Source organism: Kwoniella bestiolae, chromosome 1 (assembly GCF_000512585.2).
Source record: "Kwoniella bestiolae CBS 10118 chromosome 1, complete sequence".
Taxonomy (NCBI): domain Eukaryota; kingdom Fungi; phylum Basidiomycota; class Tremellomycetes; order Tremellales; family Cryptococcaceae; genus Kwoniella; species Kwoniella bestiolae.
The window spans coordinates 4,777,616-4,805,244 of record NC_089241.1 but is presented as its reverse complement, the minus strand read 5'-3'; the positions used below and the strand labels follow the sequence as shown (position 1 = coordinate 4,805,244).

General features: G+C 48.4%; 9 protein-coding genes across 9 annotated transcripts; 4 read left to right on the top strand and 5 right to left on the bottom strand.

Annotated features, from left to right (window-relative positions):
* Window positions 1-557: 557 nt before the first annotated feature.
* I302_101815 (uncharacterized protein) lies at window positions 558-5,035 on the top strand (the record flags this gene model as incomplete). The annotated part of the gene is made up of 6 exons (XM_065869362.1): window positions 558-921; window positions 1,044-1,866; window positions 1,958-3,390; window positions 3,530-4,337; window positions 4,393-4,960; window positions 5,018-5,035. 6 exons carry the CDS (start codon window positions 558-560, stop codon window positions 5,033-5,035), a joined length of 4,014 nt encoding a protein of 1,337 aa, XP_065725434.1.
* Window positions 5,036-5,506: 471 nt separating this feature from the next.
* Window positions 5,507-9,570, top strand: I302_101814 (uncharacterized protein; the record flags this gene model as incomplete). Its single annotated transcript, XM_065869361.1, has 11 exons — window positions 5,507-5,626; window positions 5,679-6,348; window positions 6,399-7,250; window positions 7,299-7,528; window positions 7,579-8,220; window positions 8,267-8,879; window positions 8,926-8,964; window positions 9,072-9,080; window positions 9,138-9,257; window positions 9,310-9,470; window positions 9,520-9,570. The coding sequence occupies 11 exons, from the start codon at window positions 5,507-5,509 to the stop codon at window positions 9,568-9,570; spliced, it is 3,507 nt and encodes a 1,168-aa protein (XP_065725433.1).
* A 972-nt stretch (window positions 9,571-10,542) lies between these two features.
* Window positions 10,543-12,105, bottom strand: I302_101813 (uncharacterized protein; the record flags this gene model as incomplete). The annotated part of the gene is made up of 7 exons (XM_065869360.1): window positions 10,543-10,818; window positions 10,873-10,963; window positions 11,050-11,323; window positions 11,371-11,517; window positions 11,598-11,753; window positions 11,808-11,936; window positions 11,979-12,105. The coding sequence occupies 7 exons, from the start codon at window positions 12,103-12,105 to the stop codon at window positions 10,543-10,545; spliced, it is 1,200 nt and encodes a 399-aa protein (XP_065725432.1).
* Window positions 12,106-12,630: 525 nt separating this feature from the next.
* I302_101812 (uncharacterized protein) lies at window positions 12,631-14,259 on the bottom strand (the record flags this gene model as incomplete). Its single annotated transcript, XM_065869359.1, has 5 exons — window positions 12,631-12,974; window positions 13,026-13,161; window positions 13,213-13,396; window positions 13,571-13,796; window positions 13,839-14,259. 5 exons carry the CDS (start codon window positions 14,257-14,259, stop codon window positions 12,631-12,633), a joined length of 1,311 nt encoding a protein of 436 aa, XP_065725431.1.
* A 1,272-nt stretch (window positions 14,260-15,531) lies between these two features.
* Window positions 15,532-17,824, bottom strand: I302_101811 (uncharacterized protein; the record flags this gene model as incomplete). Its single annotated transcript, XM_019187192.2, has 12 exons — window positions 15,532-15,626; window positions 15,689-15,761; window positions 15,822-15,874; window positions 15,928-16,009; window positions 16,063-16,138; window positions 16,191-16,441; window positions 16,527-16,787; window positions 16,848-17,059; window positions 17,227-17,346; window positions 17,402-17,524; window positions 17,585-17,617; window positions 17,668-17,824. 12 exons carry the CDS (start codon window positions 17,822-17,824, stop codon window positions 15,532-15,534), a joined length of 1,536 nt encoding a protein of 511 aa, XP_019050070.2.
* A 1,219-nt stretch (window positions 17,825-19,043) lies between these two features.
* On the top strand, window positions 19,044-20,929 carry I302_101810 (uncharacterized protein; the record flags this gene model as incomplete). Its single annotated transcript, XM_019187191.1, has 10 exons — window positions 19,044-19,100; window positions 19,159-19,222; window positions 19,276-19,307; window positions 19,366-19,405; window positions 19,471-19,597; window positions 19,700-19,888; window positions 19,953-20,019; window positions 20,190-20,421; window positions 20,482-20,574; window positions 20,724-20,929. The coding sequence occupies 10 exons, from the start codon at window positions 19,044-19,046 to the stop codon at window positions 20,927-20,929; spliced, it is 1,107 nt and encodes a 368-aa protein (XP_019050069.1).
* Window positions 20,930-21,261: 332 nt separating this feature from the next.
* Window positions 21,262-23,097, bottom strand: I302_101809 (uncharacterized protein; the record flags this gene model as incomplete). Its single annotated transcript, XM_019187190.1, has 7 exons — window positions 21,262-21,535; window positions 21,631-21,939; window positions 22,009-22,115; window positions 22,209-22,368; window positions 22,437-22,546; window positions 22,599-22,757; window positions 22,810-23,097. The coding sequence occupies 7 exons, from the start codon at window positions 23,095-23,097 to the stop codon at window positions 21,262-21,264; spliced, it is 1,407 nt and encodes a 468-aa protein (XP_019050068.1).
* A 1,075-nt stretch (window positions 23,098-24,172) lies between these two features.
* I302_101808 (uncharacterized protein) lies at window positions 24,173-26,011 on the top strand (the record flags this gene model as incomplete). Its single annotated transcript, XM_019187189.1, has 6 exons — window positions 24,173-24,447; window positions 24,511-24,667; window positions 24,733-24,980; window positions 25,050-25,226; window positions 25,286-25,369; window positions 25,432-26,011. 6 exons carry the CDS (start codon window positions 24,173-24,175, stop codon window positions 26,009-26,011), a joined length of 1,521 nt encoding a protein of 506 aa, XP_019050067.1.
* A 351-nt stretch (window positions 26,012-26,362) lies between these two features.
* On the bottom strand, window positions 26,363-27,448 carry I302_101807 (uncharacterized protein; the record flags this gene model as incomplete). The annotated part of the gene is made up of 1 exon (XM_019187188.1): window positions 26,363-27,448. One exon carries the CDS (start codon window positions 27,446-27,448, stop codon window positions 26,363-26,365), a length of 1,086 nt encoding a protein of 361 aa, XP_019050066.1.
* Between the last annotated feature and the right edge of the window lie 181 nt (window positions 27,449-27,629).

Sequence of the window (27,629 nt, the reverse complement as noted above, 5' to 3'; positions counted from 1 at the left end):
TTGCTTGTCCATCATTCTCCATCATCATCGTGCATCCGCAAGCATCCCATCTTTCGACTCTGGTTCAGTCTTCTTTACGCTCATCCCATCGTCTGTCATCGAGATCATACGAGGATCAAGGTCAAGAAAACAATCCATCTTACATTAATCCCCCTCGTTCCTTTACGTCGCGTTTCTTCAGTCAAGTCATATTTTGTCAGCAGCTCAAACTCATTCATCCCGCTCGATCACATATATACATTCACCTTATTTCCATCCCACCCATTACAACACATAACGCCAACATAGCCTCAATCAATACACATATTATTCCGCATCATCATCAAAAATTTTTTTCACCTTGGACATTCAGCATCCATCGAATCATTCGACTTGAAGGGATCCTCCTATAGTGAGCGCACACCATAATCAATCATCAATCTATTCACCTTCCCTTTGTCACCGCTATCGACTGACGGGAACTTGGCTATAATAGGAAATCAACCCATTCACGTATACTTTCGAACATCCACCACCTCTCAACGGATATGCACGCTTAATCCATCGTCTCTCCCACCATGTCACGACCCAACCCAAACCAAAACGTATCCTTCAAGGATGACGTACATCCATCTCGGCGTGCTCAAAGAGAAGATCAGCCCCCTCGACCTCCCGCTAAGAATCTCCCTTCCAAGAATTCCCTAACCACCACCGTCTCCGTCACTTCTTCTGGCTATAACGCGGATACATTGGGGTATGACAATGATGGTTATGTGGATGCTGGAGCTCAGAATATGCAAGGTTTTTCCGCGTCGAATGGAGCGGATATGAGGAGGAAAAAGAGTTTGGTCAGACCAGAACGAGAAAGGATAGATCCCGGTCATCGACTCTGGCACTATCGAGAACATGCAGCAGAGGATCAGGTGGATGTGCAACCAAGTTGTGAGTTCATCACATGCAAGAGTCATCGCTGATGCGCGTAGCTACCGGTAACCAACCTTACGGTCGAGGAGCCAATCTGCGTCGAGGGAAATCTCTTCTCGCTCGTGATACCGACGAGACAGATCACCAATCCGGTTTGAACATCTTCAAGCGAGGGGCTACCATCAGAAGGAGAGCTTCGCAAGCCACACCACGACAACCTCCGTCTGGAGCGCAATCTAATCGAGTTGGTGCGGGTGCAGCTCGAGAGTCTGAAGAAAAGCTTGGTTGTTTGGGGAATTTCGCGCCCGGTCCTAAAGATGCTTGGATGGTTTACTGCTATCTTCTCACTTTCCTAGTGCCTGGGTTTGTCTTGCGCAATGTATTCGGCAAGCGGACCCCAGAAGCTCAACGTGCATGGAGAGAGAAGATGGGTATTGTTGGTATCGTCGCTGCGTTGATGGCCATCGTCGGTTTCGTCACCTTTGGTTTTACCCAAACAGTGTGTGGGAACCAGAAATTGCGAATCGCTGGTGGCGAAGCCAACAATGCTTCTTTGATTATCAACGGGTACGACTACGATCTTGGAAACTGGAGACATCCTGCCGCTGGTACAACTTTCAATGGGACCACGAGTCCGCTTTACATGGATGAATATATGGCAGGTGGTAAAGATGTCAGTTTCATGTTTCAAAACGTCAATCGTCACTGTCTCGGAGTCATCACCCCTGCGAGCGGTACCGGTATCAACCATCAAGGCGATCAAATGGCATGGTATTTCCCTTGTAACATACACGATCAAAATGGTACTTCAGCGGTCAATTACACCGGATACACCGACGCGAATAACTGTCACACCACGGCCAAAGCGAGGTCCGAGTTTGAGGCGATCGTCCCAACTGCCGAGATTTACTACACATGGAGTAAAGTTCAAGACGAGTCTAGGAATCTCGCTGTGTACAGATCGTGAGTTTCGCGGGTCCATGATAGCGGCTAACCAAATCAGTGCTGTCATAGATATGAACTTGTTGCAATGGCTCGACACCACCCAGGTCAGCTATCCATCTTTCTTCGATACGATCAAGAAGAGAAACGAAACTTTTGCCGGTAAAGATATCACCGCTTTCGTCCAGCGAAATGGGCTCGAACAGTATGCTCAATGTTTGACCGACGTCATTCAAGTCGGTTTTGTGGACAGTATCTCGATCGGTTGTGTGGCTTCAGATATCGTTCTCTACGTGTCTTTGGTGTTCATCTTAGGGGCTGTCATGATCAAATTCGGTATGGCGGTGGTGTTTGGATGGTTCTTGAGTTGGAGATTAGGCAATTTCGAAGGGGAAAGTTATCAACAGAGGATGAAACGAGCAGCGGAGATTGAGAATTGGACGGATGATATTTACAAGGCCGCTCCGGGGTACCTTCGACCCAACGCAGGAAACCGGAATGGATCGGGTGGTAACTCGAGGAAAACTGTATTCTTGCCTACGACCTCAAGATTTAGCAAAGCCGAACCGATGCTGGTTTCGTCGTCTCGCCCATCGACGACTTACGGCGGGTTAGGAGACTCTCGACGTCAAGCGGCCAGTGTGTATGGTGGTAAACTCGCTCCGGGAATGCAAACTACTCCACCCGGATCACCAATGTTGCGGAATTCGCGAAGTTCAACCTCTCTTCCGTTCAGGGACGATTCGCATCAATCACTGTCGGATCAATCGATGAACAACAATCCCAGCAATTGTCCCTTCCCTCTCGGCAACGTTGTGCCCCAACCTGCTCCCGACTTTGAACCGTTCAGGTTCCCGCTTGTCCATTCGATCTGTTTGGTCACCGCCTATTCAGAGTCGATCGAGGGTTTGAGAACTACTTTGGACTCTCTTGCGACTACCGATTATCCCAACTCCCACAAGCTCATTCTTGTGATTTGTGATGGAATGGTTCGAGGATCTGGCTCGAAGCAGTACACCCCCGATATTGTTCTAGGAATGATGAAGGAGCTCATAGTTCCTGCTGAAGAAGTTGAAGCACACTCCTACGTGGCCATCGCGGATGGACACAAGCGACACAACATGGCAAAGGTGTACTCTGGTTTCTACGATTATGATTCGGAAACGGTGGAGCCTTCCAAGCAACAACGAGTTCCTATGGTTCTTGTCGCCAAAACCGGTAACCCCCTCGAAGCGAATGATGCCAAACCTGGTAACAGAGGTAAACGAGATTCTCAGATCGTCTTGATGAGTTTCTTACAGAAGGTCATGTTCGACGAACGAATGACGACATTCGAGTATGAGTTTTTCAACTCCATCTGGAGATGTACCGGTATCCCCCCTGATAGGTACGAAACGGTCTTGTGTGTGGATGCGGACACGAAAGTCTTCCCAGATTCGCTCACCAGGATGAACGCTTGTATGGTCAATGATCATGAGATTATGGGGCTGTGTGGGGAGACGAAGATCGCGAATAAGTCGGAGACATGGGTGACGATGATTCAAGGTGAGTCGATGGTTGTCAGTACAACGCTAACGGTTAGTTTTCGAATATTACATCTCTCATCACCTCACCAAGGCCTTCGAATCGGTCTTCGGTGGTGTCACTTGTCTCCCCGGTTGTTTCAGTATGTACCGAATCAAAGTGCCTAAAGGTGATCGGGGGTACTGGGTGCCTATTCTCGCCAATCCGGATATCTGCGAACATTACTCTGAAAACGTGGTGGATACGCTTCACAAGAAGAACTTGCTGCTGCTTGGTGAAGATCGATACTTGTCGACATTGATGCTCAAGACCTTCCCCAAGAGAAAGATGATCTTCTGTCCTCAAGCGGTATGCAAAACGATTGTTCCGGATACTTTTAGAATTTTGCTCTCCCAACGTCGACGATGGATCAATTCGACAGTACACAACTTGTTCGAGCTGATGCTGGTGCGAGATTTATGTGGAACATTCTGCTTTTCCATGCAGTTTGTGGTGTTTATGGATCTCATCGGAACTTTGGTCTTACCCGCCGCCATCAGTTTCACCCTTTATATCATCATCATCGCCATCATTCCCGAATCGGTCACTCACATGCCTCGGCCGACCGTCTCGCTCATTCTTCTTGCGTTCATCTTGGGTCTACCCGGTGTATTGATCGTCATCACCTCGAGGAAGGTCGCCTATGTGGGTTGGATGTTGATGTACCTTCTCTCATTACCCATATGGAATTTGGTCTTGCCCGGTTACGCTTACTGGCATATGGATGATTTCTCTTGGGGAGAGACGAGGAAGGTGGTGGGAGAGACGAAGGAGGTCTCTCACGGGGATAAAGAGGGAACCTTTGACTCTAGTCACATTGTTATGAAACGATGGGTGGAGTTTGAGCGGGAAAGGAGATGGAGAAATGGCACGGAGTCGAGGGATTCTCAGTATTACGACGTCGTGCAGAGATCGACTTCCCCTAAAGGGTGAGTGTGTTGGAGTGTGGAGGCCGAGCTGACTTGATAGACCTCAATCGAATAGATACTCTGTTGTCTCCACAAGCGAGACCTCGTACAGCGGCTTCGGCGGTACCGCAGAGGGCAATCCCTTATTCCGACAGTCTCAGAGTTTCCAATCGATGAGTCAGATGGTTCCCAATAACAACGAGGCAGGCATGTCCCAACTGGCTCTACCTCCCGCTCGCGGCGCATCTTTGGGCAGAGATCATTCATCTGGGTCGGCGGAATCCAGTGGATCCAACACCTTGGAACGAGCCAACAGCGACGATCCGAGTTACGGCCATGGGTATTATCCTAATGAAACGTATCAGGATGATGCTGAACAACCTATCTTGCCGTCCAACTACCTCCCACACGCTGCTTCTCCAGACACCGCCAGTTTCTCCAACGTAGTTTACGCTGAGCCTGAACGATCTCGTCGACCTTCTCAACGTGGTGTATCACTTGTCGACACTGGTCCAGTCCGTCAAGTCGCTGCGCACGATCCTGTACGAAGGGTATCCAGGCATCAGAGACGAAGCTCGTCGAGGAACCAGCTCGTCAGTCCCATCTCGTCTTCAGGTGGTCATTCGAACCTTCCTCCGGGTGCAGTAAGTGGTCTGATCAATTTCCGTGGTTATTGACACTCGCTGACGATGTAAACACAGGCACCTCCCTCGTATTGAAGTGATTCCTCACGTTTGGACATTATGGACGTTTGACATGTAACGATTCTTTTTTTCTTTTCGTATATACCTCGATAATGACCCGTAATTTATGAGCATACCCCTTCTCTCTCTTTATGCATACACGATTGAGATGTCCCATGTGCGTAGTAGATATGCAAGCTGAAGTGATGTGATGTGCATGATACTTTCGCATCGATGTCTGTGAACCGTATTCGCACTATATCGCAGATCACCGAAGATAGCTTAAAAACGCACCCTGTTTACTATTTGGCAAATACTACGCGATTAGTAAAGAGGGAACGTATTTAAAGTGCCACGCGAGATAGGTGGCGACTGGGGCGAATACCGTGATGAGTATACATAACCTACTCTACATTTACAAGACGATTTATCTTCGTTGACTTGACCCATATCTACTATCTACTAAACACTACATACAGCTCTCTTCCCAACACCCTCACCACCACCATGTCCACCGACAAGGAGCTGTACAAGCTTGAATTACTGTCTCTTGTGTCTCGTGTTTCGCAAGAACTGTTCAACCATACGAAGTTGCAGGACAAGAAGCTCGCAGAGTTTGTGATAGCTGTAAGTTTCCTTTTGTCCAGACCCTCGCTGACATCCCCAGCTTCATGAACAGAGCAAGACACCGGAAGCGTTCCAGACGAAACTCGGAGAGATAGGTGCCGACTTCCCAGAATGGTTTGTCAAAAACCTGGACCGACTAATCATCACCATGCACCCAAAATACAAACGTAAAGCTGCCAAAGCCAAAGCTAAAACGGGCAGCAAACCCACCGCTATATTGGATGAACAAAAGTCATTGCAGTCTAGAAAGTTCCCAGGGCTGTCGATGCCGGATCAGGATTGGACAACAGCGGATAAATATATAGAAACTCGACAAACCAAAGAGCCGTTGGACGAGAAACTTCCGGAGTCCCTCACGGTGGACGATACTCTGGCTGAGCTATCTGCAGTGGCGTCAAGACGGAATAGGCCATCGGCGGATGATTGGATGGATGGTGAACCCTCGTCGAAACGTCCAAGGCATAGGGACGATGGAAGGGATAATGGTTATGGTGGAAGGGATAACGGATACGGTGGGAGGGATAATGGGTATGGTGGAAGGGATAATGGTAGGGATAACAGCAGGGATAATGGATACGGCGGGAGGGTATCGGAACAACCACGCGGTCGTCCAAGTTTCGACGACCGACCTGTACTGTATAAGATTTACAATGGGAGTGTGTCAAATGTCCGTGACTTTGGTGCTTTTGTCGCTCTTGAAGGTGTTCAAGGAAGGACGGAAGGTGAGTTTACTTTCCTCGTCTATAACACTCCCAGCTAATCCCTGTCTTAGGCCTCATCCACGTATCAAGCATTACCAACGGCCGAGCCGCCTCCGCCAGCGAGTTCCTCAAACGCGGACAACGGGTCAAGGTCAAGGTGATGTCTATCGCTGGGACCAAGATAGGCCTCAGTATGAAGGATGTCGACCAGAACACCGGCGCCGACTTATCCCCCCATCTTAGAGTGAAAACCGCCCAGGAAATCGCCGATGAGGAACGTCGTGCTGCCACCCGAAACCTCACCGGCAGCAACTCGACCCCGCTGATTCACGTCGACGAACGAAAAGGATCAAGTGCCAAACGTCTCTCATCCCCCGAACGATTCGAGATCAAACAGCTCATCGCCAGTGGAGTCGTCGATGCCGCAGATTACCCCGATCTAGATGAAGATCTCAACCCATCCGCGTCAAATCCTGAAATTGAAGAAGACATAGACATAGAAGTGAACGAAGTCGAACCCACTTTCCTTTCCGGCCAAACCAAAGTCACACTTGAACTATCCCCCGTCAAGATCATCAAGGCTCCCGATGGATCGATGAACCGAGCGGCATTAGCCGGAGCATCACTTGCCAAAGAACGTCGCGATCTGAAACGCTTGGAAGCGAACGAGGAGGCTGATTCCGAATCTAGAGAAATCAATCAGCCTTGGCTAGATCCCATGGCCAATCAAAACGAGCGTCAATTCGCCTCGGACATCAAGGGTAACCTTCTCGGTCAGAAAGCTGCTCAACTGCCCGCGTGGAAAGCTGCCAACAAGGTCGTCTCTTACGGAAAGATCACCTCGCTCAGTATACAAGAACAACGAAAAAGTCTTCCGATCTACAAGTTACGAGATCAACTGGTTCAAGCTGTTCGAGATGTAAGTTTGCTTTCTGCCTGATCTCGCTGACATCTGTAGAATCAAATTCTAGTCGTCGTTGGAGACACGGGATCCGGGAAAACCACACAGATGGCTCAATACCTCGCTGAAGAAGGTTTTCTCGAACACGGCCGTCTCGGTTGTACGCAGCCTCGTAAAGTCGCCGCCGTGTCCGTCGCCAAGCGTGTATCTGAGGAAGTCGGTTGCAGACTTGGTGCGGAAGTGGGATACACCATTCGTTTCGAAGATATGACAAGTCCCGAGACAAAGATCAAGTATATGGTGAGTTCACCCTACATTAAGATTCTAGACGCGCCGCTGACATCTCACAGACCGATGGTATGCTGTTACGAGAACTGCTTGTCGATCCCGACTGCTCCAAATACTCCGTATTGATGTTGGACGAAGCGCACGAGAGGACCATCGCGACTGACGTCCTCTTTGGTCTTCTCAAGAAAGCTTGTAAACGCCGACCTGATCTTAAACTCATCTGTACCTCTGCCACTCTCGACGCCGCCAAATTCGCAACCTATTTCTGGGGATGCCCGATCTTCACAATCCCTGGTCGTACCTTCCCCGTCGAAACGCTATACACCAAAGAACCCGAGCCCGACTATCTCGAAGCATCGCTCATTACCATCCTTCAAATCCACCTTATGGAACCGGCAGGTGACATCCTGTTGTTCCTGACGGGTCAAGAAGAAATCGACACAGCATGTGAAGTCCTCTATGAACGAGTTAAAGCGCTTGGTCCTCAAGTACCAGAACTCATTATCCTTCCCGTCTATGCTGCTCTCCCATCGGAAATGCAATCTCGAATTTTCGAACCACCGCCTCCTGGCGCCCGTAAAGTTGTCATCGCGACCAACATCGCCGAAACAAGTATCACGATCGACGGTATATACTATGTCATCGACCCCGGATTCGCCAAACAGAACGCTTATGATCCCAAGCTGGGTATGGATTCGTTAATTGTGACTGTAAGTTCATCTAATCTATGGACGTCGCTGACTATCTTAGCCCATCTCGCAAGCTCAAGCGCGTCAAAGATCCGGTCGAGCTGGTCGTACAGGTCCTGGTAAATGCTACAGACTATATACCGAGATAGCCTATCGAAACGAAATGCTTCCCAATCCTATCCCGGAAATCCAACGTACCAACTTGGCATCCACTATCCTCACCCTCAAAGCTATGGGTATCAACGATCTTATCAATTTCGATTTCATGGATCCACCACCAGCCGCAACCATGTTAACTGCTTTAGAACAACTGTACGCCCTCGGCGCTCTCGACGACGAAGGACTTCTCACCCGAATCGGCAGAAAGATGGCGGATTTCCCGCTTGACCCTCCTCTGTCCAAAATGCTCATCAAGTCGGTGGATTATGGCTGCTCAGAAGAAGCCCTCACCATCGTGGCGATGTTACAAGCCGGTGGGCAAGTCTACTACCGACCGAAAGACAAACAAGCTCAAGCCGACGCGAAGAAGGCCAAGTTCCATCAACCTGAAGGTGACCTGCTCACTCTTCTCGCTGTTTACAATGGGTGGAAGGCGTCTAAATTCAGCAACCCATGGTGCTTTGAAAACTTTATACAGACCAGAGCGATGAAGACTGCGCAGGATGTCAGGAAACGTAAGTAAACTACTATATCAACTGTACCGTCGCTGACGTTTCACAGAGTTGATCGGTATCATGGATCGATACAAGCACGACTTAGGTGAGTTTATTTGTAAAGATACTCAAAGCTAACTTTCGTAGTCTCCTGCGGTACCAATTATAACCGTGTCAGGATGGCTATTTGTTCTGGATTCTTCCGTAATACAGCCAAGAAAGGTTTGTTCGTCGGAGCAGATCAATGGAATTCTCATGCTCACGTCATTGACCCTACAGACCCGACAGAAGGCTATAAAACCCTGGTCGAAGGGACCCCTGTCAGCATTCATCCCTCGAGTGCCCTGTTCCAACGACCGCCAGAATGGTGTGTGTACTATGAATTAGTACTTACTGCTAGTACGTCTCCTCTCATGTAACTCGTATCGGATCGCCGCTAATTCCAGAACAGAGGAATACATGCACCAGGTCACAGTGATAGAACCCAAGTGGTTATCCGAGGTAGCCCCGACTTTCTTCCGAGTCGCCGATCAGAACAAGATCAGTAAGCGGAAGGCATCCGAGAAAATCGAACCGCTGTTCGATCGTTTCGCCACCAACAAGGACGATTGGGTGAGTTCAGATTGCCTCAGTTTCATGGGCTTTGCTGATTTCCCCACAGAGACTCAGCAAACAGAAGAGAGCTACTCGATCATCACAGACTTTTGGATAGGCTGTCACTTGCAGGCTCGCCCCTCGTGTATTCGGGCACTTTGGCCGACGGTTCCGTACCTTGTCTCTACAGTCTGGTCTCATCCTTGTTATATTCTTCCCAAGCTAGGTTCTTTACATCTGTCCATAATGTTCTTTCCCCCCTATGATCTTCGTCCTTGAATCCAATGATCCTAATCGCCAACATCCGCATATGATTGTGGTGTCTCACCAGGTATCGTGTATACTAGCCAATGACCTCTGCTCGTATCCCCTTCATGCATGTAAACTACCTGATATGCTTCTGATGTGCTGGTTTGATCTGAAAATGGGATTTTCCCCCAGCTCAAGGTACGATTGCCATAAGGCTCAGTCAGAGGAGTAACGTAAACTGATGCCTGAACGATCATTAAGTGGACAAAGAACTACGAAGTACTGATTTCGTATCGCATAAGCTATTATACCAAACCCAAGACGCCCGATGAACACCCTAAGCAATCACAGGAGAAATGCATCATAAAGTACCCTAATCGAGATGCTATATGACTTGTTAAAAAGTGAAGTGTCCAGCCTATGCCAAGTCCCACTGAGGCATTTATCCTATCTTTGCAGAGATGTACGCACGTTTCACTCGCTGCCTTGACTATTGTTGCACTTATAGCTCTGTGGAAGCCTGTTTTTTACAGGAAGCACAACTGCAGACTGGACCACTAATCTATCCCACTGTCTAACCATGTCAGATGTTAGTGGTAGTCATTTGTAAGGTCCCATATAATTTATTGATACATTTATAATCGACCGCCCCAAGGCTATACGGTATATGTTACGACCTGACGACCACACACATCTTGCTATGATTGTTATGCATATGTAATCAATCTGTATATGTTTATTAAACCTCCCACCCCAGTCGACGTTATTATATTAACCCGTGTGTCTCGTTATTACAGATCGGACGCTTTTCATTTCCACATTGAAGCCTTCCGGTTATGCCCTAGCCAAGCCATAAATAAGTCGAAGGCATGTACGTTCCTTCGGTCTGGGCTACTAATTGCAGCGTCCCATTACGCCTGTCTCTCTTAAAGATAAAAGTGTTGGCCGTCCTTAGACCTCCTGCGACGATGTAATCTTGCCCACCTGCCGACGCGGTCATTCCAGCTGGCGACAGCTCCATGGCTCGAATCTGTCGGGCGCCATATGCCATGGCCGACTGGATACGAGTTATCGTACCATTGGTACCGATGGACCATACAGCAATCGTATCAGAGGCCTGAGCAAATCATCAACGTGAGTCTAACCCGTAGACTTAATAAAGGTAACTCACGTCACCAGATTCAATGAGCGCAGCTGCAGTCAAGTTTCGGTTGGAAGCATAGAGGAATCGTCCATCATTACTAACGTGCACTTCTGCCGCACTGATGTTGGTCGAGAAGGTTACATTACTCGGATAGATAGGTTGACTGTTGAGAGTCAGCTATTGCAATTCAACATCACAACTCACTCGTCTTGGATCTGGGTCAACTCCCCGGTCGATTGGTCCACTCGGTACGGTCTGATATTGACTGCAAGCTCGTGCAGAACGTACATGTACTGTCCGCTCGATGTTATGGCCAAATGACGCGGACCAGAGCCATAGGGTTGCTGATACGACGTCAAATTTGAAAGACTATCGTTGGTGCCGATCTTGTAGACATGAATTATATCCTCCCCTAGATCGGGCAAGTAGAACACAGGCAAGAACGGATGCGTAGCAATCATGTGAGGGTGTGACGTTGCTATGATTCGATCTCGATCAATACAGGCTGAAGTACTTCAGACTCACCTTGGGATGTATTGTCGTTGCCAGCAACTCCAAGTTGCCCCTCTACTGGAGTGTAGCCAGGAAAGTCCAGAAGCCCCACGTTGGTCTGCGGGTCGAATTTTCCAGTCTGAGGATCGAACGAGAAGGTGGAAGCGCTTTGCCCGAAGTCTGCAGATCTCAGCTCAGGAATCATAAGGTAGACTCACAGTTTGCTACTCCTGCAGTCTTTCCGTCCGGGAAGAACGCACAATGCGCAGCCGCTACACTATAGTCTGGGACAGGGTAACCTCCAGTATCGACCGAGTCGATGTACTTCATTTCACCTGTCTTCGAGTCCAGCGAGTACGATGTAAGATAGCCCGGGGCATTTGGCACAGCGTTGTCGTTACACCCAAGGACGATGTCTAGTGATCTTAGTGAGCGACAGTATTCAACTTGCACTCAGTCACGCCGCTCACTCGAGTTTATAGGGTGACGACTCAACCATGCCTTGAGGTTGCCATCCGAAGTGTTGTACCGAGCAGCAACCTTAAGTGTGTTGGGCTCCACGAAAGGGTTGAATTCAAGCACAGCGTAGCTGGAATTGTCTGGTAGATTGTCAGCATTGATGGGAAGTGGCTTCTACTCACATCCGCCTTGAAGGATTCTGATCGGGGTCAACGTTGTACCGTCATTGTTGCGCGAAACTATTATCGAGGGCGCTGCTTGCACGAGGGCCAAAGCGGCGAGCAGGTTCACAGAGGCGAAGAGTTTCATTGTCAAATGCTACCTCGATGATGAACCAGGAGCCTAGGTTGATTCTCGCTGAGGGTTATATATAGTACTACGTTATGAAGCATCATTGATCCAGTGCGGCAAGAAGCGGGAATCCGCGGCTGATAAGATCAGGCCCCGCTCAATCGCGGGAAGGCTAAGTGACTCCTCAGCCTTACTACATCGAGCAAGATTTGAAGGAAGGGGTTCACCTAGGATCTGGACTTGCAATCTCCCCACACGATCATTGGCTGGTCCGATATATCTGCCGAACGACTTCGGAGTAAAATGTTGCGCTAGCTGCTGTGACGCAATGAATCACCTGATATCCATCGCTTCTCGCAGCTACGTATCTCAATGGGTGACTGTCAATTCATCTCCATTATCAGGCGATCCGCTAGCGAATTCGACGATGGACTCAGAAGCCACGCCGAGGGACGATGGTCGTTTCACGTCGTATATGAGAGAGCATCATTCATGGAAAAGCTACCAAGCATGTTCTCCACAGATCTCCCACAGCGATGATACCTAGAGCAACAGCGCGCAACCAACAAGCCCCGCAAGACTCATGGATGCAAATATGTTGATCACGACGCCGGGAATAGCAGAACTCGTGCTGTTGGAGCTGCTGCTGGCGTTACTGGTAGAAGACGTCGAGGGATTTGCGGTACCGCTGGGATTGTTGCCTGAGGCAGACGAGCTGGAGCTGGCGGTGGACGTCTGGTTTGTGTATGCGAGAAAATCGGGATACGACACGTTGTTCTCGACGTATGGCTGAGTGATGTTGAAAGCACTTGCAAGGGGCACGATGTACTTGAAAGCTCCTTTGATATTGTCGTATTGAGACATGAATTCGGACATGGTGAAGTTGGCTGTTCACATTTCAGCAATGTCCCTTCTCAATCTCACACCAGGTCACTCACTTAATTCGTGAGTCAATACCATAGGCCCGCTGGCTTTGTACGTGCCATTGGCTGCTTTGCTGACTACTGATTGGTAGTTCGCTGCAACATCTGCTTCGGTGACATTACTCCCAGCAGCACCGGCCCTCCAATCCTCCTAAAGCGTGCGATTAGCGATGACTTCTAGATGGCATCGGACTCGACTCACCGAGTCGTCTGACCATACGTAATTGGTCAAGTTCAGGCCCTGAGCGATGAGTCTGATCCGATTGTCCACATCACCATAAGGAGGACGCCAGCATGTAGGGGTTACACCAAGAACTGCCTTGATGGCTTTACGAGTGTAGTATAGCTCCGCAAACGCCTGTTCATTGGAGAAAGAGGTCATATATCTGTGTGATCAGCGAGGCTCACGATAGCACTCGCTTACTGATGAGACCAGGTATGGATACAGATATGATGTCCATCTGTCAGACCTCGCTGAGCCTGGAGTGGCCAGTCCATGACGTTACTTCCGATGTAGAACCTGCATGATCAGCAAACGTTCGACGCTCGAGGGCACTCACATTGTCGCCTTTTGCCCATTGCTTTGGAGATGATCATAAAAAGCGTTATGACTACAGTTGGGCCCATCATCGAAACCCAATCCCCAAGTGTCCGGCTCTGGGACAGTAGTGTGATCCGCATCCACACCTAGAGATGAATCAGGATTGGTGCACCCTCGCCAGGTCCACCAGCAGTCGGGGTCCGAAGCGTTGTACCCAACGTTTGAGAAGTCGCCAGTCGATGTACCTGATGAGCGTCAGTGTCGGTTTCAGCAAGCCGTCAACTCACCTTTCGGTTTGACATTCGGCAGTTTGGAATTGACAGTTGCGTTGATCGTAGCAAAAAGCGAGGAAGCTTCTGAATCCCCGTTGACTAGAGTAGCGGTCTCCCATATGGTGGGGAAAGAAGACTTGACGTCCACTATTGGCTGGTAGGAATAGGCAGTACATTCGGTAGCAGGATCTGGATGGTCAGCAAGGTCCTTTGCTGCAAGCGACTCACCTATGCTCTGCGCTGCACTGGCCTCGTCCGTTACCTGACGCCTTTTCAACGTTCCCAATTGCAGCGACCTCAACTCGTCGGCGCTGGTGATTACAGGTCCCCCAAGGTTCCTCCTCATTACTTCGTGACCAGCACATCCACGATGGCCTTGTACGCCATTCGCGGCTACCAATAATAATGTGGTGAGGGCCGCGGTGAGCTGGTACATTATGAGTGTTTTCAATTGATAGTGAGGGAAGGGGAAGAGAATTTGCAGATTCTCTTACTCCTTATATAGTATGGACGATGCCTTCTGACGTCCGCAAACTTCTACCGGTCCATGACATCTTCGCACCATGATGCGGTGCAGCAGTGTCAACAAATGCATGAGCGGAGGAGTGATAACGAGTAATAACGATAGGGATAGTGAGCAGCGTCAATAAACAACTAATGAGATTGCTATTTATGGAATGACAATGCCGCGCATAGGCATACGGGAATCGCTCAACCCTGGTCTAACCTTTCCAAACGAGCTTTGTCAACCTGCCATCACGAGAACGACGTAATCAGAGTGAATGCTGCTCGGCCGGGAGACGCGGAAGAACAACGATCGAAAAAAGGTGGCGTCAACCAACTCTTATATGCGCTCCCTGAATATGTCATGCTTTGATAAGCTCGCAGACAACACTCGGCTCGTCTCTTCGGGGACGTGATTCTGCAAGATTGGTTCAAGGAATATCACGAGCCGACTACGGACAACCATATCAGCACTCATCGCCATTGAACCTGTTCACAATCGAAAACAGCTATGGAAGTTGTGTGCGCAGGAAAGTAGATCGCAGTTCAGAGCGAACGGTCTACCGAGATCACACAGCTGGGCGAAGCAACACTCTTACTGCCGGAGCTGCTGCTGATGCTACCTGTAGTAGCTGTCTAGGATCTAGCAGTGCCGCTAAGGCTGTCGGCAACCAGAATTGGAATGACTAGCGGGCTAGGCTGATCCTTCACATGACAGGCAATCGAGATATGTTTTTTATATCGTTCTCAACGCACGGTTGAGCGATGTTGAAAGAGCTCGCAAAGAAGAACATAATCCACGCGAAATTCCACAGCGCTTCGATACCGACATCAGGGACACCACAGGCGGCGCTGAACGGACTCGGCTAAAGCACCTACCGTTGCAGAAGCATGAGACTTGGGGGTGATCAATCAAACTCATTGACTCGTTAGATTCAGGAGAGGCTCGAAGACAGAGGCATGTTGGGAATGGACCAACGGAGACCGCTTTTCATATCAATCACATGATCATATGACGGAAGAGGCTTTGTCATTTTCGCGATCACATGCATTCCTTGAAACATTTCACCTTACAAAGCAGCGTGCACACATACTGAGCACACCGACACTGTCTGTTCCGCCGCCGACAAATACCGCATTATTATATTCGCTCCCAGATCACCAAGTCATAGACCATAATGACCACAACAAGGGCGGAATCTTCCTACCCGGTGATTACAGTGGCAATTCTCTTGCCAATGCTTTGTTTTTTCATGTCTCTGAGTCTCATTTCAGGATCAATCTCCCTACGGCCAGTCACTGCAGCATATAATAGTTCAATCAGATAGTTGTTCACAGCCTGGATAGGGACTGATGCTTACCGAGATCAGCGGATGACAAATCGACCCATTTGGTCTTGTTCCAGAGTTTATAAGCAAGGTACATGATTGCGAACTAGAGGAAAAGGAATCAGCACTCGCGCTGGACCTTATACAGGATTTGTCTTGCACTTACCACTGGAATCATGATATAATTCATGAAGAAATCTTCTACGCTGAAGGGAGACACTGAGACTGATTGTCACTAATACGCTCTGACACAGGATAGCACATGTACGTACGGAAAGCCGTCCAGCCTTGGAAGAAGATGAAGAAAAGGTTCCCAAACAGCCCGATGTAAGCACCGTAGGGGTAGAAAGCAGCCTGTTGATTGGCATCAGTCTATCGAGATGACACGAGATATAGACAGGGCGTACCTTGAATGGGAGCTCATCGAGAGAAAGACCTTGCAGGGCCATGGCTTTTCGGAATCTGATATGAGCCCAACAGATACTGAAGATTGAGTCAGATATGCACTTCTACTCGAGAGACAGACATGACGTACCCTCCCCAAGTAATGAAAGTAGCGACACCAGTGATATTCACGAGCCAGCTGTAGACATGCCCAGCGCTTGAGCTGAGATTGAGCAAAGAGATAAAGCCAAACAGATTGCAGAAGACTAGCGCGTAAGTGGGGACACCTCGCTTGTTAATGTGTCCCAAGAATTTGGGTGCTTTTTGTTCATGGGCGAGAGCCGAGACACAACGTGATGAGACATAAAGCGCCCCGTTCAGAGCTGAAAGAATGGTGACAATCTGAAGGTATCGATATTGATTATCAATCCGGGTCTTCACCGGCTAGCACAGCCCATATGGATGCAAAGATGGGTGGTAGACTTACAATAATTGCGTTGACTGCATCGCCACCTCTTGGCAATCCGGCGTTGACAAATGATATCACGAAAGGAGATCTTGCAGTCTTACTGGTACCACTGAGGAGTCCTGGATCGTTCCATGGTACACAAAGAGAGAGGAAAAAGATCCCCCCGAGGAAAACGACAAGAACACGCCAGAAGACGAATCGGACAGCCTTTGGAACATCTCGAGCAGGATTGGCTGATTCTCCCGCGGTCAACCCGATCATTTCTGTGCCAGAATATTGCTTGGGTAAATATATGTGTTAGCTCACCACAACTGAAACATTGAATGGAAGAACACTCACCAAGGCGGCGAATACGAAGACCTTGAACACTCCAGTTACACCATCGGCAAAAGCGCCGGGATCATTGTAGTACTTGAAGCCCACTTTCCCCTGATTTCCGATAGCACCGGATGTAATCAGGATCGAACAGACGAAGAAAGCGAAGATGAAAATCAATTTGGTTGCAGTAAGGAAAGAACTCGGCTTCACCAAAAGCCAACACTCCCAGGTAACTGAAACCCTGCAGCCATCATCAGTACAAGATGCATCTAAACCAAGGCGACTTCACCTTACCAGAAAGACACACCAAAAGATGAGAATAAACCCGTAGTTCGGTAGTGCGGATTTCCAATAGGTCATCACTAAGGAAGTCAGCTGGGTCAATCATGTTGAGACGTACCTAAACCTAAATTATTGTATTCCGCAGCAAGGATACCAAACCAAAGGAAATCATAATTCCAACCTAAACTGAACCCCAATGCTGGATCGAGGAATCTGGATGTGTAGTTGGTGAAAGAACCTGATAAGGCGGCATGAGCAAATCATCCGCGTCCTTTGTATGAGTTTCATCATACCGGATACTGCCAAAAAAGCTGCCATTTCTCCTAACGATTGCATCACGACCCAAAGCAAGATACCAACGATGCCGAAGCCTAAAAGCAAACCAGCAGGACCACCATTGGTGAAGCCGCTGCCGACTGATCGACAAGTTCAGCTTATTGTTCTTACCCTTCAAGATTGCGGAAATCGATACTGACTCCCGACGAAATATCCAGGACCGATGACACCGCCTGTATCCAGATCAGCATTTCACGACGTCAGATGTTGATTTAACACCGACCTATGGCAAGCATCTGCATGTGACGGGATTTGAGGGACCTTTTGAGCCCAGGATCGGCCACTTCCCTGTCTTCTTGGTCGACTTCTTGGATCTCGGGAACTGTGTCATCCTTGACGTCTGTTTCGAAAGGAACTTCGTGTATAGAGTCGCTGGCCATTATGTTGCAGTGATATGACAAGTGAGAGACCAGAAAGGTGAGCCATGAAGCCGAGACCTGGCTGTAAGGACAAGTGGTGGTTTATATAACTTTTGCCTCTACACCAATGGTTTCGGCTCAATGGCCCTTGTTTCTCCAAGATCCTAGTAAAAGGACAGATACGAGGCAATGAAGCAGCTGACTGGGCCTGATGACTGGGCCTGGTGACTGGGCCTTGTGATAGAGCCTTGTGACAGAGCCCTGCCCAGTTGACGCACGTATGGACGTGATCGATGAATGGTCTTATCTACAGAATTCGGATCTGAAACTCTAATCTACGCCCGTCGATCTGATAAATGCTGAAAATCTTTCTATAAAAGCGGGATTTGACTCGTTCCCAGTGGGGACATGAGCCGTGTCAGATGCCGGAAAAAAATTGAATAGAGACGTCTCGGAGGTTCGGATACTTTTGTCGTATTGCGTCACGCACGACAGAGGGAGTCACAGAGGATTTCTTGCCTCGTAACGAACTGTACGGTATGGTGGATAGGTTGAATAGCTGCCAAACGGGTTACAAGGCATCGACGACATGCAGTCCTGAGAGACTGGTGCAAGTGAACAACATACACCCCACGGGGTCAAACATTCAGTATGTGTTAACATCATGTTTATTGTCACCTAATGAGCAGCAAGTCGGATTGATCTACCAGGCTGCCATGTCTTATAGCAGGAGTCTTCGTCGCAGCATGAATACAAGACAGCTTGATAGGCGGTTCAGCAAGATACGGCAGAGCAATGTCGCGTTCTTTGCCTGGCTTATAGCCTCGTTCATGATCTTATACTGTCGAATGTGATGTGATAATGTGCTAATGTGACAATGCTGGTAGGATGATGGATACTCGAGTCCCGTCTTCGACGATCAGATCAGTCCTTCTGGCTGGCCACCTTTCTTTGCCTTTGTGCCCCAGCCTGGAGGACGAAGCGAAGTACAAGAGCTCTTTGGACGATAGTATGAACGATGATATATGATATGAACCACAACCACAATAAGAATAACAATCCCACGTCATGCTATATATATGCTATACGGGTATATCATAGCTGAATGAATATAACAGATGACGAAATCAGAAATGTCCAGATCGTATCGTATCGTGCATTTTCATATCCTCTTAGATATCTTCCACTCTCTTCTTCTATTTGTTCTGTATCCTACATACATACCCTACATACATACAGGATGGCTTCCGCTGCTAGATTCCTCTCCTCTGCTCGACTCGCTCGACCTGCTCTCTCAGTCAGTCTGTACCATGTCTACTCCCACGATCACCACTGACTCATACCATCTCTTACAGGCCAACGTAGCTCGTCAATCAAGAGGTTACGCCTCAGCTGCTGGTGCTGGGGGTGCTGGTCCAAGTGAGTGATGATCCTATCTATTGACCACTTGATGTATGCTGACAGTGTGATAGACTATGGTCTAATCTTCTCCCTTGCCGGTGTTGTAGGTAGACTTTTTGTCCTGCTACATTACTATTAACTGATTAGTCGAATCGTTGTAGACGGGTCTCGGTGCTTATGCCTATCTGCAATATAACCCTGGTGAGTCCAATTCCTTCTGAATGATATGGTCACACATGCTCATCTAGGCTCTCATCGTTCTGTAGCCGCCAAAGCTGAGATCTCCGCTAAAGCTCATGAGCTCGAAGCCAAGGCCGAGCAGAAGATCAAGGGTGTTCAATCTGAAGCTGATGCTGCCAACCAAGGTACTGGATCGTATGCTGCTTTGATCAAGTGAGTGCCAGAGCTGCCGTTTCTTGCACGCCCTCGTCCTTGTCTCTATCACTGTATTCGAGCATTCTAACTTAAGGTTGATTCTGATCTTGTTATCTACAGAGACTCGTGGACACCTTTCACCCTCACCAAGGTCGCCCCATACAACCACAACACCTCTATCTACTCGTTCTCTTTCGGCGAAGATGGTCAGGATAAAGTCTCTGGTGCTGAGGTCGCCAGTGCTTTGCTGGTAAGATCTCCTCAGGGTGAAGGTGAGATCAAGGATGACAAGGGTAAGCCAGTCATTAGGTGAGTTACCCGTTGCATCTCCTCACCGGCGACATAGTATGGTGAATGACGTCCATCGATGTAGACCTTACACTCCCGTCTCTTCCAACGAGCAGAAAGGTTCTATTGACTTGATGATCAAGGAGTACAAGGTGAGTCACAAAGATCCTTCTTTTCTCGTCCGCCCGTCGATTCTCGTTTCTTTCCTCGAAATGATTATCCTCGTCATGATCTTCTTGCACAACACCGGGTATCGTAGACCTTCAATATACAATGCACTGGTATGTAAAGACCGTCTCGCTCACACTATGTCTTCTCTCAGGACGGTAAACTCACCCCCTTCATCTCATCCCTCCAACCCGGTCAACAACTTCTTTTCAAGGGTCCCATCCTCAAGTTCAAATATGAGCCAAACACCTTCGATCGAGGATTAGCCATTGCCGGTGGAAGTGGTATAACCCCCATGTACCAACTCATCACCCACTCTTTGAACATTCCTGATGACAAGACCAAGTGGACTTTGGTTTTCTCAAACGTAACCGAGAAGGATATCTGTGAGTGATGAATAGCAACAGCTGTGTTTATTCGGTACTCGACTGATCCAATTTGAAAAGTGCTCCGAAAAGAATGGGACGCACTTGCCAAGCAACACCCTGATAGACTCGAGGTGAAGTATGTTCTGGACAAAGCACCATGGGGATGGAAGGGTGAGTCTCACCGTACCGCATGATCGCCATGGCCATCTTTTACCAAACTCTCGCCTTCCGCTCATGCGCCTCATCTTCACTTCAAATCCCCATGTCATCTCCTACAAATCCTCCTGCCAACCCATAGCTGACCGCGTTCGCTCGTACAGGTGAAAGCGGCTTCGTCACCCCTTCCATGATCTCCAAGGTCTTCCCACGATCACCTGATTCCAACGAGAAGGTCAGAGCCTTTGTATGCGGTCCTCCACCCCAAGTTAAATCCCTCGCTGGACCTAAAGATGGTCCGAGACAAGGTGAATTGCAAGGTGCATTCAAGGAATTGGGCTATGCCGCCGATGAGGTCTTTAAATTCTAGATCAGACCATTAGACGTCCTAGATATATAGATGTTCAATAGACACGGATACAAGCCGAGGAAAAGACCTTTCAAGTTGGCAATGGACAAGGATTCGCGTATGTGAAATGTATCCTTATCCTTCACAATGACATGTCTGGTCCTATCGATCAAGGGATACGCACACCAGACAGAACTCATTGACTATTGACGGCCGTCATGTGTTGAGCTGTGAAGAGGTGTGCATGTTGTGTGATATCTCATAGTGCATCAATTATAGATGTTGGTTTGATTCCATAATGCGTTTTCATCTAAGTGTCTATGCGGTGCCTCTAGACGAACCACTGTGAGATTCTATATCTCTACAGCTGGCCCGCCACCAGTCCTTGCGGTTTCCTCTTCTGACAGTTTTAACTGATCTATGGAAGCGGCGATGGAGTCGGTCTCGCCATCATGGTTCCACCCTGGTAGGTCAGCGAGATCTCTGGCGGCAGCAGCTCGCCTAGATTTCAAGGCGTCTCCTGAACCAGGTCTCCACTTCCACGACTCCTTGAGCTCTTCTGATAATGTGCCTTCTATCAGCTCAACGACATGTTTACCAATGTTGGGGAGGAGTTTGAATGAGTGGCTGTGTTATTGAACAAATCAACATAAGCAAGAGGATTACAATGGCAGCGAAGTTAAGGGGAACGGGTAGGATGTAGTCAAGAATAGCTTACTCACCCAGAATCACCCGTAGCAAGGATAAAGTTCTTCCATTTGGGATGCTCGCAGATCAACAAGTTTGCATCTGCAGTATCCGTACACCAACACAGCGCCTGGTTGAACCTCTTCTTATCCTTGAACCTAGGCAAGAACGCATCCACGGCTCTACCTATACTAGCTTCTGATTCTAACGGGATGGTATCGGTGGGATGTTTGGCATGAGATCGAGGGACAGAAACTTTCTTGGGCGCCGATGCTCCATACGGCTGGTGTTGTTTAAATCGAGTGAAGCCAGGGAATTCGTCGCACACTTTGATGATACCGTATCTGGAGGGAGGATGTGTCAGGCTTGACAACGAAGGAACGAATAAGATAGAATTAGGAAACACGACTTACTCATTGGGTTCAAAGAAGAACCCAAGATCACCGTTATACACTACAGGGGTGTCCTTGAACTCCGCTGCTTCTTCGGGAGTCAATTGCATATGAGCGTAAACCCAAGCCTAAACATTTGAATTGTAAGCGGTTGGCGAAGGTATACGGGGCACTGGAGAGAAGTCACAGGGGGAAGTGCTTTGTCCAGGCTGAGAACTCACCTTCGATATGCATTGTTCCTCCAAATCGACCAACGTAGGACTCCAAGCTCCAGCTGCCAGAACAACTTTATCTGCGTAGTATTTCGTTCCGTCAACTGTCTCCACACCATTGCAGGTGGTACCGTCTGCAGCGAACAGAGGAGCTTTAAATGAACCAGCACTGTCGTGCCAAGGTCAGTATACATCTTCATCAAGCGGTGTACAGAACGCTCATGGCAAGTCACTCACCCCCCGAAACCAAACTTGACACCTTCCTTCTTCAAGACCTCTGCTATACTGTTGATCGCTTTAGCAGCTGCCAACCACCCTCCATCCGATGACCATACAGCTTTCCATCCCTGCCCGAAACATTAGCTTCCATTGTATCGGCACTCAGCTGAAGGCACTCACCTTGATCTGCTCTCGATCTAACAAGGGCATCTTCTTCAATATCTCATCTTCACTGTCCAACCACTCCGCGGTCTTCTCCAATCCGACACCTGCATTGATGGAGGTTTCGTACGCTTTCTTCAACCCTTCAATCTCTTCAGGTGTATGTCCACAGTCGAGCTATGATCCGATGATCAGCTGCGTTCTGCCAGGAGCTCAAGCCTACACTCACCCTTCCCGTGTTGTGGAAGTAAGGCTTGAAGACCTCATCGTTCAACCACATATCTCTAGCCTCCATACTGAGTTGTATATCAGCGGGGTTCCTCAGGCGGATACCCATGATCTTGTTCAAGTCATTTCCTGCCGATTGAGCTGAGGGGATCTCGTAGGTATCAAGTACAGTGATGTTGGAAGGTGTATAGCCATTTCGAAGCAAATGAAGAGCTGTAGATGATCCGATCGTACCTGCCCCTCCTACGACTACCACCTTGGTATCTTTCTTCGAGGTGGATGGGGACATGTTGACAACAGCTAGTCTGGCTCTCTTATCGGTGATGATAAATGGTACAGAAGAACGCAGAGATAACTTATCATAATGTTGTTACTTATATATAGAAGATAACAATCACCACCGAGTCGGGAATCTATTTCCAGTTGATCTCGCCATAACATCCCTCGAATCCGTGATATCGGTGAGGACATGTCATGCGATTCATTCCGTTACGTATCTTTTTAGGAGATCGGCCCAGGGAATTTCTAAAGATCAAGTCCATCAATGGTGCGATGCACCTCACACATCGTTGGGTGTACCGAGGTAACGAACGTCTGGAGTGTGTGGGTATGCATAGTACGTTTGTAGAATTGGCTTGAGGATGTCGACTCATGGCATCTTCCGCAAAATAACATCTCGGTAATCTGTACTCTACGCCAGGTTGGCTACTCTGCAGAAATCCCCGAACGAAAAAAAAGCCTTGACCTCAATCACCTAACGTGACCGCTATTCATCCCAAGAGACCCATGAGACTCTTTCGAGCACTCTTCTCGAAGATCTGTTGAGAGAAAGCGTATCAGTAGATGCATTCAGTACGCGATGTACGCGATGCTGCCAGTGGCGATACATACGAGTATCGTAAACAAATCCCATTGGCCTCATGAGTGCCTGTTAAACCCGAGGAAAAACTATTAACCGAAAACCAAAACAAATGGCGTCTGGTGAGCACGACTTCGGACCGGAAAGCCAATGGCGATAGAGAATTCCCAATTAAACTCACCGACAACACGGAGTCCATTTCGATGATTTGGCTGGGAGAGGATCTTGGATCCGACCTGGCGGACAGTTGTTTACGAGAAAAGGCAGGTCTCCTCTGGGTTTACCCCTCAGTCCAAGTCACGGGGACTCCAATGACATATGGCTCAGAGATAGCGGCAGAAGAATGGGTCCGGTAGAAAGATAAAGAAGTATGAGTGAGATAAAAGGTTACATGAAAAGCAAAAAATAACAGATATATAAACCGGATAAGATCGACAATTCTTTGTCGTTTTCCCTCTCTTTTCTATTCATACAAACACCCTGCCAACAGATCACACCATACGCAATGGCCGAATTCGACGCTGCACCTCCCAACACAAGGGCCGGTGGTAACGATGATAACCTACGAGTGAAGGAAGTGGGGAATCCCTCTCACAATGCCGATGAGTTCGATATGGTCGCCTATCAGAACGAAGTGCCGCTGTGGAAGAGGATTCACCAACACAGTCTGACACAAATGTTTCTCATGAGTATCCAAGCGTTCTGCGGGCCCGCTATGGCGGATGCTATCGCCGGTCTAGGTGGTGGTGGTCTGGCCACCCCTCAAACTTCGAATATCGCGTGAGTTAACAGAATTGGGTATCATTCATCTCAATCACGCTGATGCCCCTCGTGTCGTTGCAGTACCTCCATCAACTACGCTTGTTTAGCTATCACTTGTCTGTTCGGCGGTCCCATCGTGAATCGACTCGGTACCAAATGGGCTTTGGTTCTCGGTGCGATGTCCTTCCCTATCCGAGGTGCTTCGTATTACTGCAACAGTAAATTCGGTATTCAATGGGTAAGTCAATAAACTCTACATAGTGACTCGAAAGCAATCGAGCTGATCTTTCCGTTCCCGTATAGTTCTTGATCTTCGGCGCTTTCATCACCGGTACAGGAAGTGGTTGTTGGTATGTCGCTGAATCCGGTACCATCATGTCCATTGCTCCCAGCGGTGCCAGAGGAAAATATCTCGCTCTTTGGATCGTTGCCCGAAACCTTGGTCAATTGATCGGTGGTGCTATTAACTTGTCCAAGAATCATCAAGCTGGTGCCAAAGGCGGTGTCACTCCCGACACTTATATCGCGTTCTTGATCATCGAAAGTCTTGCGTGAGTATCTATCCTCGAGGAAAATTCGTGGTGATGCGAACTCATACTGAAGTTCGTCTTCTCATTCAGCTTCCCTTTCGCATGGCTCATCAGTCCTTTGCATAACGTCGTCAGATCTGATGGCACAAAAGTCAGAGTCGCCGAGAAGCTTTCCACCAAAGCCGAATTCAAACTCATCAAGGTCACGATGACTTCCAAGCTTATCCTGCTCTCCGCACTTTGGGCTGTATGGTCGTTCTTCTACAGGTGAGCTCTGTTCACAATACCATTTCGCATATTGCTCGAGCTGACTTTGATGCTTTCAGTGGTACATGGTCGACTTACCTTGGTACATACTTCAGCACCAGAGCTCGAGCTCTCTCGTCTCTCATCTCACCATTCTTCTGCATGTGAGTCAATCGAACAATAACATGTTAGATTGCTTGTTCTGACCACTCCAACCACCTCTCAGTATCGGTTGTTTTGGTCTCGGTTTCATCCTCGATATGAAGAGTCTGAGCCAACGACGACGAGCGCAACTCGGTCTTTTCACTGTGCTCATCCTCAACACGGGTGTCTATATCTGGACTATCATCATGCAGACCAAGTTCAACAAACACAGCCCAGGCAAGATCGATTGGGTTGACAAGCTCTACCCGTCCGCCTTCTTACCCTACTTCTTCGTTCAGACTACCGGACCCCTCTCACAATCATACATGTACTGGCTCTTGTCTTCCTTCGCCACCGACGCTCAAGCGAATGTTCGAAATGGTGCTGCCTTCAGATGTCTTGAGGCAGTTGGTCAAGCCATCTCATACGGTATGAACACCCAGATCAAAACTTCTCCATTGATTGGCTTCTGCGTCACCTTCGGTTTGATGGCCGCTGCGATGGGTCCGATGATCCTCTTGGTCAACTCTACTCCCAATGAGATCCCTGCGGATGTACTCGACAAGGAAGAACACGAGAGGGAGTTGGAAGACCATCAGAACCAGCAAAAGCCAGTGGGCGAAAAAGACGAAGACGTCAACTTTTCCGTCAACAGGGTTTAGGCCGACACGGTATAGCTATCTTTACGGTTAGTTGCTTTTTTGTATACGGCAGTGGTTGTCTTTGAGACCAGGAAGTGGGTGGGGAGAAGTCTAGGTGTTTGTCAATGTAGCTGATACGGGAGTAGAAGAGAGATGTGTGGAATATTAGCTTGAATGTTATCTCGGTTGTTGCTAGGTTTTATTGTTATTTGTTTGAAGTCTGATTATACGTTTCAACGGAATGTCATTTCTCGATTTGGTTGTTATTCCCTACACTTACTCACTTCGAGTGATTGTCCCATACAACACAACATATTGGACACTGCCCTCGAGCCTCAAGAGGCTGACCTAATCACTGATCAGGCTAAAATCCTACATTTGATCGCTAACCTCTCCCTCGACCAGATTGAACATGCTAGTAACTTGGTTGTGATGTGCCGCTGTTCTAGGATACAACTCATCTATCATTCCTTTCCGCTGTACTTCTATATCCGAACCGCCTTCCCACTGAGGTATAGATCCAATTGTATTCCTGAATTCGTATGTGGTCTCTCCCATTCCCATAACTCCGTCACAAACATGTTCAAACTCATTTTCTAGTCCAAGTAAAGCGTCTAACACCTGCTGTTTTCTCTGACAATATACGATCCCTCCCATATCGGGACATTTTGAATGTCTGCTAAAAGTCACTATCACTTTTTTCAGGCCGTTCCTTGGCGGAGGGAGGAGGATAGGTTGGAGATGCACATTTACCATGGATAATTGCTCCACTGAAGGGAAAAGAGTGGTGATATATCGAATTGACCTAGCCAGATCCGACGAAAGATCCATGTCCGCTTGATCCAGTATCGCTGAGGGGTACTCGAACGTGATTTTACGAATTCTGCGTTGTGAAAGACCAAGATCGGTGAGCAGAGGTAAGATCATTGTCGTGTGATGCGACTCTGAGGCTCCGCCGCAAGTAGATAGCTGTGAGATAATGTCTTGTAAGATGAATGACGTTAAGGTAAGCTCTGCTAGCCGAGGCAGAAATGCCTGTTTGTCGTGTTTTATGGGTGACAGATTCAGCTCCGATCCTTCGACTTCTTCTGTCGTCAAGAATTTGGGTATGAGGTGGGGATCCAGCGGGTCCTGAATAGGATACCTGCTGATGGTCAGTCGACGAGCGAAAGATAGATCGTGTAACTTTCTATCGATATACCCAGATCTTGATACCTCGAACAAATCCCGTTTGTCATGGTCTGGGCCATTGGTGAGTTGGTGATGCTGCAGAGTGACCAGAAGCGATGCTGATATCTCGTATGAGGAGGTCAGCAATGGTGTAGCGAGTGAATAAGACGATTTGGAGACTTGTCGGAAGGTGGATAGCGATCTCATTGATCCGAACGCCTGGAGTTGCTGGAGGATCAGGAGGAGGATCTCAGAGGGGAAGATTGGTAGTTGAGTGGTTTCAAACATTGACTGAGGATGGTTTGATGTTGGTGCGAATGAGAATCAACTGATGGTGAAGGGGTCGTCATGATGAGAGAGATCCATCTTTCCCGTTCAGTATATGTACGAAAAGAATTGGATGTCACTTTTATCTGGGAAACATATGGGTCAGATGGCCTGTCGGCTTCGTTGGAATACACAGCACACA